Genomic DNA, 15750 nt, shown 5'->3' with positions numbered 1-15750 from the left:
GAAATTTTTTTTTTTTTATTTTTTTCAATAAAGAAAATTTTTTTAAAGCCTAAGCAAATACATTAATCATCATCGTTAGCACATAACAACTAATACATTAATTATGTCTGTATATGACGATATTGAAAACGCAACTCCTGACATTGTCATTGGAGGATCTGTTGAACCAGAAGAAGAATTTCAATATGAACACGAAATAGAAAGTGACAATGAACACCAAGAAGGTGAATCAGCTCAAGTTGAAGCTGCTGAAGAAACCAAGACCAAGAAATCTGTTGCCTTTGCCGGGTTAGACGAAGAAGAAGACGAAGAAGCCGCCAAGAGAGAATTTGAAGAAGGTGGTGGATTACCTGAACAACCTGAAAATCCAGATTTCTCCCAAATGACTCCATTGTCTGCTGACATTATCAATAGACAAGCCACCATCAACATTGGTACCATTGGTCACGTCGCCCATGGTAAGTCTACTGTTGTCAGAGCCATTTCCGGTGTTCAAACTGTCCGTTTTAAGGATGAATTGGAAAGAAACATTACCATCAAGTTGGGTTATGCCAATGCCAAGATTTACAAGTGTGATAACGAAGAATGTCCTGCTCCAGATTGTTACAGATCCTTCAAGTCCGACAAGGAAATTAGACCAAAATGTGCCCGTCCTGGATGTACTGGACGTTATAAGTTACTTAGACACGTATCATTTGTCGATTGTCCAGGGCACGATATTTTGATGAGTACCATGTTGTCAGGGGCAGCCGTTATGGATGCCGCTTTACTTCTTATTGCCGGTAATGAAAGTTGTCCTCAACCACAAACATCTGAACATTTGGCTGCTATTGAAATCATGAAGTTAAAGCACGTTATTATATTACAAAATAAAGTTGATTTAATGAGAGAAGAATCTGCTTTAGAACACCAAAAATCAATCATGCAATTCATTAGAGGTACCATTGCTGATGGCGCTCCTATAGTTCCAATTTCTGCTCAATTAAAGTATAATATTGATGCTGTCAACCAATTTATTGTCAACTCCATTCCTGTTCCAGTCAGAGACTTTTCTGCATCTCCAAGATTGATCGTTATTAGATCTTTCGATGTCAATAAGCCTGGTGCAGATGTTGATGACTTGAAGGGTGGTGTTGCTGGTGGTTCCATCTTAACTGGTGTTTTCCAAATTGGTGATGAAATTGAAATCAGACCTGGTATTGTCACCAAGGATGATAATGGTAAGATTCAATGTAAGCCTATTTTCTCCAATATAGTATCATTATTTGCTGAACACAATGACTTGAAGTTTGCTGTTCCAGGTGGGTTGATCGGTGTCGGTACAAAGGTGGATCCTACTTTATGTAGAGCTGATAGATTGGTTGGTCAAGTTGTTGGTGCCAAGGGTAACTTGCCATCTATTTACACAGATATTGAAATCAACTATTTCTTATTGAGAAGATTGCTTGGGGTCAAGACCGAAGGTCAAAAACAAGGTGCCAAGGTCCGTAAATTAGAAGTTGGGGAAGTTTTGATGGTTAACATTGGTTCTACCGCCACTGGTGCCAGAGTTGTTGCTGTCAGAGCCGATATGGCCCGTTTACAATTGACTTCTCCTGCATGTACCGAAGTCAATGAAAAGATTGCTTTGTCTAGACGTATTGAAAAGCATTGGCGTTTGATTGGGTGGGCCACTATTAAAAAGGGTACGACTTTAGAACCAGTTGCCTAAATGACATAATTCTACATAGGTTTTGTATTTATAGTTTCATTCATATCATTTTACTACAAACATTTGTGCGAAAAAATAATTAAAATTAACGAATACTATCTAGTGGTTTCTATTTGAAAGTCCCTTCAAGAACCTGGGCATTGAATCAACTTCCATCAATCGATAAAGATGGTTACTGACTTGAGAGAACAAGACAGAAACATCTGATAAAAGTTTGATCGATTCGTCATGAAGTTGAACGAAGGAGCTTATATCGCTCGTCGGTATATCCTCCTCAGTGTCTGTTTGGTTCGGTTCATTCAATAAGAGTTCCGAAATATTACTCTGAGTCGTACTAATAAAGATGTCTGAAATGCTGGCTTTTAATTTATAAGCAATATTAACAACGGAAGGAGCTCCATCGCTCAAATATGTTATAAATATCTGATATGCCAAAGTGGAACATGTTCTTTTAAGCTGTTGCAATCGCCTGTCTATTTTTTGAGCCACCATCTCATCTCTAAAACTTCTTTCATGCACATATTTCAATAGCTTCTTATAGTTATTCAAGATCTTATCAAAATATTTTAAATGCATATACGCCTCAAGATTTTCCAAACAATACTCTCGATTAAGATGCATTCTAAATTGCAATCTCATTCCCGGATCCTTTAAGATGTCTTCTAGAGTGAGTTGTTTGCCAGAATGTTTACCAGTTAGGAACTCAAAATGAGCCTTGGGGCATTTATCCCATTGACTTACCAGAAGTCCCAGTTCTGTTATGGTATAATACAGGTTTCTGGTACTAGAAAAATGCCCACCCGACAGTTGATCTGGTGCTATTTGCTTGATTAGCTTATTCTTTAAAATCGAATCAGCAATATCCTTTGCCTGCCTTATGTTTAATACATCAGTACAATCCAAGAGCCACTGACAGATTGCTTTACCACTCATACTATAATCAACAACCAATTTTTTCTCTTTTGGTAAATGGAAAGTTTTATCTTTAAATAGTCTAACACCAACTGACGATACATAATACTGAATATGTGCATCCGATTCAGGATTAGTAAAGTAACGATGATGAAAGGGGCTCACCTCATTTTTACTTGTTTTTGACCAACTGTTTGGTTGTGGTGAAAGTTGGCCTGGGCTCATAGAGGGAGCTGATCGAAATTGAACAAAACTGAATCCTTCCACCTCTTGAAAACTCTTTGCAGTTTGGAATTCTGTACTTAATCTATGATCTTCTGCTTGACTACTTGGAAGTGGATCTTGTTCATTTGACAGGCTCCAAACGTTAGGTTTGGGTCCCATTAGACTTGAAAACAACAAATGAAGAAGATATTTAGAATATAGAACCTTATCAGACTCCCAATCTCTTTCAAAGCAAAATAACTCCATGCTGTTGAAATTACTATTCAAAATTTCTGGAAGGTTACACTTCTTCATACCATTTCTTTCACAAAATGCCTGTACAATCGCCAATCCCTTTGGTGTGGGTTGAAATACCATATTTCCAGTTAATTCACTTGCAGTCCGTTCAACAGGCGAGTGTAAAAATTTCGACCTGTAAAATTTCGATAGAAGTGATAAGGAAACTTCTGGATGTAGCTTGTATGAAATACGGGTTACAATTTTTGATACTTCAATAGATATACTCATATCTTTCATCTTTTTGACAGCAGTATTACAATCAAAACAGTATGGAAACGTCTTGGTAAGTGAAACAAACCTTTTAGACTTTATGGATTTCAAATCAAGATGGATTATCAACATAGCAAACATATCTTTGATATCCCTTTCGTATATTTCTCCATTAGGTGCTATTCGGAACTTATTTAGAACCACATCGTGGAAAACTGGACTTGATCGTATAGATGCCAGTATAATCATTCCTTTCGAACATATATCACAATTGCTAGAACTACTAGCATCAGTTTCTTCACAAACTGGGGAAAGTCGTTGATAAGTCTTTTCATTTACAAGAGTAGACATTGATGTATAAAAAAAAATTATCAATAAACACTAAAGTATAATCACTTAAGAATATTGAAACCTTAAGCTTATATTTATAGGATTACCAATGTAGCATAATTTGTTTCAATATGTTTCAAATTCGATAGAGGATTATGGATTACAACGTTGTTTCAGAACTACCCTCTCTGCATGTTTCACATAATACGATCATTTATTTTTCACGACATTTATTTTGCGATTTTACGACATCTTTTGTGAATTTTATTTTTTGTTTTCCTTACACAAGTGAATTTTCGTTGTTTACATCTGGTATATTTAAATTACTTCGCAGGAAATGGCAACATCCAGGCATCTTGTCGAAGAGGACTTTGAAGGAGAATTTGGACCAATCAAAGAGCTTCCTGCAGCTGAAACAAGCGGTATCAATTTAAAAAGTGACCGAGTTGTTAGAGCCAAACGAGTTCGTTCACGATCCATTGAAAAGGAAGAGAAGAAGTTTTCTAAGATTAAACATATAAAAATCAGGAATTCTAATGAGGATATAGCAATAGAAATTGATTCAAGTGATAGTGATACCAATCTCGAGCCAGCTAAGCCAATAATAAAGGTTTCGCCAAACTTCAAGCCTAGAAAATCTGAAGCCGAACCCGAATCATCTAAAGCTGAACCCGAATCATCTAAAGCTAAACCCAAACCCAATGCAGCAGGAGCTGAAACTATTAATCACGCTGAAAGCCAAGCCTTTAAATTACTGGATAGTGAACTTCAGAGTGTCAAAGCAAAGTTGCTTTCGCAATTGAATGGCCAATTTAATAATCTCAAAGATTCATCTGTATACGACAAATACAAAGAAGTATATCGGATCCTTGAACTGTCAATAAGGGATAAAGAGGGCCATTCTGCACTAGTGGTGGGTCCAAGATCTTGTGGGAAATCATCAATTATCAACCATGCTTTATCAGAATTGGGGACCAAGTACCAAGATCAGTTTATTGCCATCAGATTAAACGCATTAGTACATACCGATGATAATGTTGCATTGCGAGAAATCGCACGGCAATTAGATGTCAAGCTTCGAGATCGTGGTGAACAAATAGACTTTGGTAGCTTTGAGCAAAGGTCAATTAGTGAAACATTTGGAAACATTTTATCCATACTACAAAATAGCGTTGAAGGTGGTCCCAAAGAACAAAGATTATCAGTAATTTTCGTGATAGACGAATTTGAAAAGTTTACTCTGAACCATAAACAAACATTATTGTATAACCTTTTGGATTTATCACAGAGCAGTACCACTCCAATCTGTGTTATTGGGTTATCCACTAAAGTGACAACAAGGGAGCTTTTGGAAAAAAGAGTGAGTAGTAGATTCTCCCAAAGAATAATATCTATTATGCATGAATCCAGTCTAGAATCTTATTGGAAAAATGCAAAATTGGCATTAACATTGAAATCTAGACCCAAAGATTCTGATCAACTGATAAATTTCTCTAACGGTTGGAATGAATACATTGAAAACTTGTATCAGGCACCTGGTAGTTTGTTAGGTAAATTAGTCACCCGAATATTTTACACGACTAAGGACTACAAGCATTTCAACAATGCTTGCAAATTCGCAATATCTCGCTTATCATTGCAGTGCCCATTTCCTCCAGATACTGATTTTGGATTCTACATTTCTCATTCCGTGGGAAACAACATTCAATCTTTGATAAATTCCCTTTCCAATGTTGAACTATTACTAGTGATTGCAGCAGCTAGATGGGTTGAAAAATATGAATTACAAGCTATTAATTTTAACTTAGCCTATTCCGAATACAAAGAGATGATGAAGAATTTTAATTTGAACACCACGGTTTCAACCTCAACCGAGAACAGACTCACAAATAGTATTCGAATCAATCAGAAAATTTGGTCAGAAAAGGTATTACGTAATAGCTGGGAAACTTTATACAAAATGGGCCTCTTGTTAGATGCAGGAGGTATAACTACTAACAATGATGGACATATCATTTCAAACATAAACTTAAACAAAAGTCTCATCATTGAAGATAACAGAATGGTGCAATTGGATCTCACATTGTCAGAAGTTGCACTGCAAGTAGAAGATCTGGTCGTTTATAAAAGGTTAGCAGTATTATAGATGAACTTGTTAGTAGTAAATGATAGAATAATTACAGTCAATCTAATAGATTCTAGTAACACTTCTATTTTCGATGATATTATATTATTACTTAAGGTAACCCATTAAAACATTCACCTGCATATAAAGATGTCTCCACGAACTTAATCAACTTTTTTTTCCGATTTTTCCAAGTGCCACCCCTTTATTACCAAACCTAGACTATGTCAACAGAAACAATGGAAACCCCTGACAAATTACCAGACTCTGTGCTTAGTTTACTCAAATCGAGTAGATTCATTCACTTGGCTACATGTTTAAATGATAAACCTCATGTTTCATTGATGAATTACACTTTCTGCCAACAAGGCGACAAGCAAATAATAATCATCTCAACCCCTACAAGAACTACTAAATACCAAAACATGTTATCCAATCCCAATGTCTCAATTTTAATCCATGACTGGATTTCAGTGAAAGATACTACCGAATCCAAAGAGCTGGTAGCCCAAAGACGCAACTCTCTTTTTGAATTACTTGCAAGCTTCAACAAAAATGAAATTAGTCGAGTATCTGTTATGTTAGATGGTAAGGCTAAAATACTCGATAAGAACAAAGACAGCGAAACATTCAACTTTTACAAGTCTTTGCATTTGAATAACCCAAAGATTGATGAAAATCAAGTAAGAAATTACATTGAAAATGAAAACAATGCATTGGTATTAATCGAAATCACTGGATGTAAGGTCACAGATACCGACAACAATATCGAGGAATATTAAATATACTTTTAAATAATATAAAAATAGCAAACTCTTCTTTTCAATAGATATATTAAAACGCTTTTACTAAGTTAACATAGGGCAAAAAAAATGCCGGTCCCAGGAATCGAACCTGGGTTTAGTCGGCCACAACGACTTGTACTAACCACTATACTAGACCGGCTATTTTTTACAAAAAATTTTCAAAAATTGATACCAATATTGTCATAGTATGGTAATACTTAGTAATCTCGTAAACTGGATGTTTTTTTTTCAAAATATTAAGCTTTCATTTCCAAGTTTCAAAACCAAGAATCATAAACATATGTATCTTTCTTCTAAATATGTTCATTGTATGCCAAATTCTGACTTTTCTGTTACTATTACATTTAGCGCTTGAAAAGAAAACTAAAACATTTTGCACCCATTATCTTAAACGCAATAATTAATAAATCCAAAGCTGCTTACTTGGATAGATATATAACGACGATATTTAACAAGAAAACATACTGATGATTGGGTGTTCATTTTCAATAAATAAATTGTATGTATATATTAAAGGGTAATTCTAAGAAGGGGTATGCACCAAATACGCGAGTTATGTATATAACGGAAAAGGGAAATCAAGATTAGTGGAATAATACTAACCAAATTCAACCTCCAAAAACTGAATCCTTAGTGTACATTTAGGATCTTAAATCGTAAAAGGTTGTTAGAAGCGATAAACAGAATATTAGAACCTCTATTTAAACAGGACAAAGTTTTCAAAGAAGGCAAATTTTGATTTCTTTTCTTACCAAAGAGCTTTAGTTAATTTAGATGCAAGTGATTTATGACTTAGCCTAGAACTAATCAAACGGATATTTCCGTATGATAGTCTAAACACTAGAAGATATTTTATGCATTTGGCAAAATTGATTATCTATTAAATGTGAGTAATCCTACTTATGAATGAACCATAGAAATCAGTACATTGGTTATACTTCTGGTAAATTCCTGAACCACTGAGGAAACTTAACAAACCCTCTTCAAGCTAATAACAAAAAAAAACAACAACAATAGCTCAATACTTTCTATTGCGTTACACACACGTCACAAACCATACCAAGTAAATAATCACCTTTGGATTTGCATGTAGAGGACAGGAAAGTGACTGTATAATCCAATACTCTTGCAACCAAATGGGGGATAAAGAATCACGGCTGTTCCACAGCCGCAGGATTAGTAATAGTTACTGCGGTTCAAACTCAGATACATCTCATGGTGCTCACCGTTATGGATGATAAAATTGCCGCTGCATACGTCTCTTCGGTATAATCGATTACTCATCTTGGCAATCTCTCTAGGCTCTGCTGCTACCGAGCCACTACTACCAAAAATAAACCTTATATACATATCTTAGATACATAAGCTGTAAAACAACACTGTTAACAAAGAGGAACACCAAGACACAATGGTACACACATTATATAGGGTGAAATGTTTACTGAAATCAAGTCAGATCAAAATACAAAATAATAAAGTCTGTACGGCCATTACGTAGTGAGTGTGATCAAAGAATAGTAATTGCCCTTTTGTATCCACATAAGACGACCTACCAAGATAGCCATAGCAGGGATAAGAGAATAGCTACAGGCTTATACGTATTTACTAGAAATAATGGATCCTTCCTATCAAGTGTATGGGCAACACAGACTTATATTTTATCATAACAAGGAACTTAAGTCATTCAATCATATGTCCCATGCTAATACTCACAAACACATTACAGGCACAAAGAAACCACAAGATCATATAATAAAACACGTCGATTGGTACTTTTGAAGCTATTTACCCTCAGTTTATACAATTAAATACCCAAATAACTACAGAAAGCTATTTCTCATCTCTAATCTTATAAACTTAATATAACTAAAAAAATAAATATTCTAGCCCAATCTGTGACTCTAACTATGTCCTTGTAATACTAGGACTAGGTCAATAATACAAAAGATACCAATAATTCTATCAAGTTCATCTAACAAACTTAGAGCCAGCTGTAGAACAAGAATTCTATACAAGCTTCAAATATAGCCTAAGTACTAAACAACTATAACCTTACATGAAATCGGCAGAATAACTTAAATAATCAACCTTTACTAACAAGCAGTATTTCGAACATTCCTTATTCTTCACACTACCATAGCAATTATCCATAGGAATCATAAACCTACGGAAGCTAATCATTCCATTCACCTACGTAAGTACTACTTATATCAATCCAATATCACGTTTACATCTTATAATAAATATACAATCGATCCAATATATACTTCTTACTTATCTAACTAAATCTATACACATTTAAAGGACAGCTCCATCCTACCATCATACCAATCCTAAAACCATACAAGATATCAAGAATGAGGCAACAATTATAAGGGGTGATGGCTATTCTAACAAATACACCTTCAAATCTAATACTGGTACTATCAATACCAAGATCAAGTTCGATTAATTGCTTGTCCAGGTATGTTTCATCTATCAAACTATAGTGGTAATAGAAACATTTCCTGTGCAAATGCTATAATAAAGGACACAAGGTCTATTTGGATATGAAGAAATTGTAATTGTTTGTACATAAGTATCTTACATACAGAGTAACAGCTGGCTCAACATGTGGAATGAAATAGTATATTTAACATTACACAAACATCAGAATATCAAATAATGTATTTTGGCTAACAATTTACTTCTTTAATAATTAATGAAAACATGCAATAAAGTGGATCGATTAAGCAAAGTATTAATACCTTTTTACATTCTAGCAATTGTAGCCAGTGATAGATTGGAAGAATATATAGGAGTCTAATTGTTATCTTGTGGATTATAGTAGCTTCAAAGCTCAAAGTTCTATTGGTGCTAATACTCTCAGACCATACTAAGACCGAATGTAAGAACCATTTTAGTGATGGGATAAGAACCCACACTTATTATTTAATGTTAACTGCAAACATATAGGGTACATATTTTTCTAAACTACTGTAGTTGTAATGTTTTACTATGTACTTAAATGGCTGACGTATAGATCATCGTGAAACCAGTTCAACTTGAAAACAGTACTTACAAATTTTGTTAAATGTTCTGTAGAATACTCAAGGATAATTCGTGTTTGTGGGTGGAAAATAGTGTTTGTTTCTCCTGCAAAACTGCATTCATAGTTGGATGTAGTTATGTGTTATATCAATAGCAAGAAGTTTGTTGCTAATGGGTTGCAGCTTATATCGCCTAGTATTAGTAACATAATTGGCATATTTATCAGTTCCATGTATTATGGGTTGATATGGAATGAAATTATTCAAAACCTTTTGGGATTATGTCTGTAATATATTTATAGTTAAAGCCCTACAAGTTTGTATTAGATTATTAGTTGTTAGCTTGAGGTGGTAATATGGTTTTGATTGATGGATTGGTTCAAGTTTGTTTTTAGGATGTGGTGTACATTTTTCACGGTAGAGCGGTAGTGTGAAGCAAGTTGTATTTACTTTGGGACTTTAAATTCTGAAGCCAATTTGTTTATTCATCTCAAATGCGTTATTAAGTTTTGGGCTCTTGTTTGAATATGTAATAGATTTGGTTAAGTTTACATTGATTTCTGGACTTGATTAAGGGATGTATGATTGGTTGTCTGAATATCTGCTACTAACATTTAGTGTATCATATTTATAGCGCATTGATCTGGATAGTTTGCCTATATTTTCAGTGTTGCTATGATTGAAATGAGCATTCTTTTTGATTTTAATTCTACACTCGGGGTAGAATCAAGAATGTGTTAAGTTACGTTTAGTATATTTGTGTTTGTATTGAGTAGTTGCTATAGCATAGGGTTTAGTGCGGTTATATTGAGAGATTGGAAGTGCGAGGTTTGTGTAGTATTATTAAATAAGTCTTGTAAGTGGTCATAGAAGTTTATTATTGTAGTTAATTTCTCAGCTTAGAATATTCTACAAGGTTTGACTTATTCTCATTTATTTTGCAGAACGTCTGATGTATTAGTATGACATTTATGAAATTTTCTTGTATAATGTAAATATTTGAGTAGTTTGGGATATATTAGGGACGTATTTACCGGATGATGCGTTTTAGTATATCATCTAGACGGCAATGAGCTTAGTTTTTAATTCTGTGTATATAATAGTTAGCAGGGGAAGGATTGTAGTTGTACGATTTGGTATACTCTAGTGGATATGGCATATTTCAATCTACGCTACGAAGGCTTCTTCACAAATGGGTGTAGGTAGGCTATTGTAGGATCGTTACATGTTGGAAATGTATATATTCTGTAAGTGGTAATAATCATACTCATATGAAGCACTGGTATTACCATTCTATATATGGCTATGTAAATCATTTATCATTGACCGGATCGGAAGGTTCTTTGGTTTCTTCTTTAATTATGTTCCATCCCATTCGCTGGTTTAATTTCTCATATTTAGTTCTGTCTCTATCACTCACACTTGGTTTAATAGAAGACAAAGCTCTGTTGAAATCATCCATTATAATTTCAACTTTACTATCGGGTGAATCCTCCTCTAAGAACCCTGAAGCATCTAATTCCTGAATTTGCTGATTCTTGAAGAATTTCTTTTTCAACGCGATGATACCTGCTTCTTTAACTAAGGATGATAAGTCCGCACCAGAGAAATTTCTGCATCTCATATCATTAGCAACTTCTTGAAGGTTAACATCTTTTGAAAGTGGTGTACGGTTTGCTCGCACCAAAGTTTTTAAGATTTCTAATCTTTCCTCGGCGCTTGGTAATTCAATGTACAAAGTCTTATCAAGACGTCCAGGTCTTAACATTGCTGGATCAATCATGTCAGGTCTATTTGTTGCACCAATTACAAAAACTCCCTTTCTATCATTCAACCCATCTAATTCAGTCAATAATGTATTGACAACTCGGGAGCTTGACTCGGATAACGAAGAATCTCTTCTTGGTACCAATGCATCTAATTCATCAAAGAATATAATACAAGGGATAGAAGCTCTAGCTCTTTGAAATACTTGTCTCACTGCTCTTTCAGATTCCCCGACATACTTATTTAGAAGTTCGGGTCCTTTAACGGATATAAAATTTGCACGAGATTCATTTGCAACAGCTTTTGCCAACAATGTTTTCCCGCACCCCGGAGGACCCCACATAAGTACTCCTGATGGAGCGGTAATACCTACTTTCAAGTACAATTCGGGCTTCTTAATAGGTTGAACAATACACATGTGCAACTCCATTCTTATGTTAGAAAGAGCACCAACACTTTGCCATGTGACGTCTGGAACTGTAGCAAATCCCTCTCTCTTTGCTGTAGGTTGAATTGTAGGTAATGCTTGTAAGAAATCTTCATAGGTGATTGAAAGAGGTTCTAATTGCTCCTTGCTCAAAGGGTTTGGGTGTTTGTCTAAGAATTTCTTGATTGTTGAGAGCTTTTCATAATCAGATTTGCTGCTGAAATTATCAAGTAGTTGATTATCGATTAAATCATCAGCTCCTGTGCCATCAACCTCCATCGAATCAACATTATTTTCTTGCAAGTTTGTTTCCTCATGCTTCTCGCTCAAACTCTCAAAAATTCTCTTAATGGCAGCAATCCCAGCTGCAGTCACTAAACTTTTAAGATCAGCCCCAACATATCCGGGGGTTAGTTTGGACAATTCTTTATATTTGAATTGAGTCTCATCATGGAGCTTGATATTTTTGGTCATAGCTCTAAGTATCGAAGCCCTTTGCTCTTCGTTCGGAACATTCAAGCAAATCTCTCTATCAAATCTCCCAGCCCTACGAAGAGCAGAATCCAATGAGTCAGGTCTATTAGTAGCACCAATTACAATAACAGGTTTACCATCTGTCTTATCCAAGGTAAGCTCATCCATTAGAGTCAAAAGTTGTGCAACTATACGTCTTTCCATTTCTCTTTGGGCACCACCGTCCCTTTTTGGGGTGATCGCATCAATCTCATCCATAAATATAAGACATGGTGCTACGGTCTTTGCTTCTTCAAACAATTCTCGTAACTTCTTCTCGGATTCCCCTGACATACCTGAAACAATTGATGGTGCAGAAATATTGATAAAAGGAACTTGCAACTCTCCAGCCAAGGCATTGGCAATAGTAGTCTTACCACACCCTGGTGGTCCGTATAATAAAACTCCTCGTGGTGGTTCAACTCCAGTGGCTGTGTATATCTCAGGATGCAAAATAGGAAGACCGATCAATTCAAGCAATTGAGTAGTGATATTTTCTAGACCTCCAAGTGAAGCCAAGTTTGTGTTTGGTGGAGAATAGTCTGCCTTTTTCTTTTGTCTTTTTGTTGATGACTTAGATGATTCCTTTTGTCTCTTCTTGTTATCTTTGGAATCTGATGATATTTCCTTGTCGGTTTCGCCATCTTTGCTCTCTGCATTCCACATTGCTACTACTGACTTGTTCAAAGAGTTTGAATCCTTAACTTCCATTAATTCGTGCGCTGTCTCTGCATCTGCTTCGCTTTCTTGGCCGCTAACTTCTTCTCCTGGTGGCCCAAGTCCTAATTCTTCCTGTTCATCATCCCTCACTATTTTCAAAATTGTGCTTATGGTCTTCTCCAATTGGTTCTTTTTCATTCTTTTAAGTTGAAAATCCTTTGACTGGACGTATGATAAGACCTGTGTTATTGTTAAATTATTGGCTGATTCCATATAAGTAAATGGATCTTGAACGGCATCTCCGCTCAACTTTTCTTTATTTTCTGCAGTCTTTTCGTCAAGTAAGTCATGGATTAAGTTGTAGATCTTCTGATCTATAGGTCCAGATACAACCGATGATTTGGCCATTTCACCTTTCAAGATTAAATCTAGTTGTTGTCGTAATAGTCTAGAATGTCATCAGAATTTTTTTTTTTTCAGTTCTAGCTCTTCTCATCTTGGCCTTAAAAAAATAGAACACTACTTTGATCAATAGTCTGTGTATCAAATCAGAAGCAGCAATGGGTTTTACTAAAGAAGAACAGTATTCGTCCGATGATGAACCTCTTGATATAAATACAGTAAATGATAGTGATTTTGATGATGATGAAGAGGAGGATATGAAGAGCAAAGTTTTCAGTTTCAAACCTAAAGTACGAGGATCAGCCAATAACTTGGAGGATTTAGATGAACCATCCGATAATGATGATGGTCTTGATGAAGCATCTGATGATGACAATAAAGATGACAGCGTCTATGATAATGAAGAAGTTGCAAATGTGCAAGATTCAGAGTTGAACGTTTCAGGTGGCGATGAACCAAAACCCAAAAAGAATAAGAAATTAAAGAAGTTAACATCTAAGGAACTCGAAAAAGAGCAAAAAAGAATAAGAAAAACTGGTGTTTGTTATCTATCTAAAATACCTCCATATATGAAGCCTTCAAAATTGAGATCTGTCTTGTCAAGGTTTGGAGCTATTGACCGTTTGTTTTTAAAGCCCGAGGATATTGCAGTATACCACAAACGTGTAAAGTATGGTGGAAATAAGAAGAAGAATTTCACTGAAGGTTGGGTTGAGTTTGTTAGTAAAAGTGATGCAAAGTTATGTGCGGCCACATTAAATGGGAATAAGCTTGGTGGTAAGAAGACTTCTTACTATTACGATGATGTTATGAATATAAAATATTTGCATGGATTTAAATGGCTCGATTTAACTCAACAAATTGCAAGAGAGAATGAAGCCAGAGAAGCCAAACTTGCAATGGAATTATCACAGCAGCAAAAACTTAACAAGTCATTTATACATAATGTTGAAAAATCGAAGATGATCACCAATATTCAAAGGAAAAGACTGGCAAAACAACAGGATTCTAAGCAAGAAGAAGATGAAATTAGAAGAAATTTTAAGCAAAGAAAGGTTGCAAGTACACGTAGTGCTGCAAAGGAGGAATTGAAGGAGAAATCGAAACCAAACGAGAAATTAAATGATATTTTATCAAAAGTGTTCTAAATAATACATAGTAAGGAAGTTTCATAATACATAGACATGCATTCATAAATCTCTAATGCTGAGAACGACCACTAGCTCTTCCGTTATTTCCATGACCATTGTACGCTTTAAGTTTATAGTGTACAAGAAAGTCGTACCTGTTTTCTAGCTCGACTCTGCTCTTGCAACCCAATTCAGACATTAATAATGGGCTGTTGATTGCTTCTTCTCTGTCAATATGTTTCAGAAGAACGATTTTCAACAACTTGTCCCATTTAGACCTGGGCCACCAGTTCGAATGTGTTGTTGTATGCTTGTAGCCTGTATCAAGAGTAGTAACTGGATCTTCAATTGATGATCTGTTTCTTTTTCTTGAGGGTCTTTCCACAAGTGGGGTGGAAACTCCCAACATTTCTGGCATGTCTGACCAATGATGAACTTGTAATTCTGGTTCCTCCTCTGAAGATATCTCGTCGTTTTTGGTTTCTATGGGTGGAATTTTCACATCTGCATTGACTTTAATATGTGGTTTCTTATTTTTGCTCTGCATTAACGAATTAATAGTGTCGTTTACTTTTTCAATTATGATTTCTCTTGATACATCAGCAAGCACACCTGGCAGCTGGGTTCCGCGGTTGTCAGATCCATCTGTCTGTATCGGATCAGGTTTATGGAATGAAGGTTCTTCAGTAATATCAGACGACGCCCGTTCGAGCATTTTTCGAATTTGCTTTCTTGGTCGTTGTTCTTCCAGTGGCTCTAATATCAATCCCAACTTCTTAGCAGCTGGTGGTGAGAGTGCACTATTATTAAATTTCAAATTGGAGGGAGGAGAATGGGGCAACTCTTTCTCGTGGGTGATTTTGCTAATCCCGTTAACAGCTGGCTTATCGGTTTTGGTTGATGTTTTGTCAGCCGCCGACTCCGATGCAACTATAGGAGGATTACGAAGAGGGCTTCTCCTCAAAGTTCGAAATTTGGTATAATTGGTAGTGCCAGATCTTTGGGGTTGAGGTGCTGGTAAATCAAAGCGCCCAAGATCTAGACGAGTGGTCGATACGAGACGAACTGGTGTTTCGATTTCTGTGTCATCAAATTCTTCTTCATCATCCAGGATATTTGAGTATGAAAAGTCTTCCTTACCTTTCTCTGGCCTGTCGTATCTCATATCATCATCCATCTTTAGATTAAGGTGGTTTCTATTTTTTTGGTTGGATCTACAATTTT

The 15750-nt window shown here is 35.6% G+C and overlaps 7 protein-coding genes across 7 annotated transcripts; 4 read left to right on the top strand and 3 right to left on the bottom strand. All coding sequences in view use genetic code 12, as the record gives it.

Annotated features, from left to right (window-relative positions):
- Positions 1 to 68: 68 nt before the first annotated feature.
- Positions 69 to 1776, top strand: GCD11 (translation initiation factor eIF2 subunit gamma; the record flags this gene model as incomplete). Its single annotated transcript, XM_007375356.1, has 1 exon — positions 69 to 1776. One exon carries the CDS (start codon positions 104 to 106, stop codon positions 1709 to 1711), a length of 1608 nt encoding a protein of 535 aa, XP_007375418.1.
- Positions 1777 to 1810: 34 nt separating this feature from the next.
- Positions 1811 to 3586, bottom strand: SST2 (GTPase-activating protein; the record flags this gene model as incomplete). Its single annotated transcript, XM_007375355.1, has 1 exon — positions 1811 to 3586. The coding sequence occupies one exon, from the start codon at positions 3584 to 3586 to the stop codon at positions 1811 to 1813; it is 1776 nt and encodes a 591-aa protein (XP_007375417.1).
- A 418-nt stretch (positions 3587 to 4004) lies between these two features.
- On the top strand, positions 4005 to 5813 carry ORC4 (origin recognition complex subunit 4; the record flags this gene model as incomplete). The annotated part of the gene is made up of 1 exon (XM_007375354.1): positions 4005 to 5813. One exon carries the CDS (start codon positions 4005 to 4007, stop codon positions 5811 to 5813), a length of 1809 nt encoding a protein of 602 aa, XP_007375416.1.
- A 197-nt stretch (positions 5814 to 6010) lies between these two features.
- SPAPADRAFT_61222 (pyridoxal 5'-phosphate synthase) lies at positions 6011 to 6641 on the top strand (the record flags this gene model as incomplete). Its single annotated transcript, XM_007375353.1, has 1 exon — positions 6011 to 6641. One exon carries the CDS (start codon positions 6032 to 6034, stop codon positions 6572 to 6574), a length of 543 nt encoding a protein of 180 aa, XP_007375415.1.
- Positions 6642 to 10848: 4207 nt separating this feature from the next.
- On the bottom strand, positions 10849 to 13436 carry RIX7 (putative AAA family ATPase; the record flags this gene model as incomplete). Its single annotated transcript, XM_007375352.1, has 1 exon — positions 10849 to 13436. The coding sequence occupies one exon, from the start codon at positions 13400 to 13402 to the stop codon at positions 10940 to 10942; it is 2463 nt and encodes an 820-aa protein (XP_007375414.1).
- A 118-nt stretch (positions 13437 to 13554) lies between these two features.
- Positions 13555 to 14544, top strand: SPAPADRAFT_139224 (RNA-binding ATPase activator; the record flags this gene model as incomplete). Its single annotated transcript, XM_007375351.1, has 1 exon — positions 13555 to 14544. The coding sequence occupies one exon, from the start codon at positions 13555 to 13557 to the stop codon at positions 14542 to 14544; it is 990 nt and encodes a 329-aa protein (XP_007375413.1).
- Positions 14545 to 14596: 52 nt separating this feature from the next.
- Positions 14597 to 15703, bottom strand: SPAPADRAFT_50725 (uncharacterized protein; the record flags this gene model as incomplete). Its single annotated transcript, XM_007375350.1, has 1 exon — positions 14597 to 15703. The coding sequence occupies one exon, from the start codon at positions 15701 to 15703 to the stop codon at positions 14597 to 14599; it is 1107 nt and encodes a 368-aa protein (XP_007375412.1).
- Between the last annotated feature and the right edge of the window lie 47 nt (positions 15704 to 15750).

Source organism: Spathaspora passalidarum (genome assembly GCF_000223485.1).
Source record: "Spathaspora passalidarum NRRL Y-27907 unplaced genomic scaffold SPAPAscaffold_4, whole genome shotgun sequence".
NCBI lineage: Eukaryota > Fungi > Ascomycota > Pichiomycetes > Serinales > Debaryomycetaceae > Spathaspora > Spathaspora passalidarum.
The sequence above is the reverse complement of the archived record's forward strand: the minus strand, read 5'-3'. Positions and strand labels throughout refer to the sequence as shown.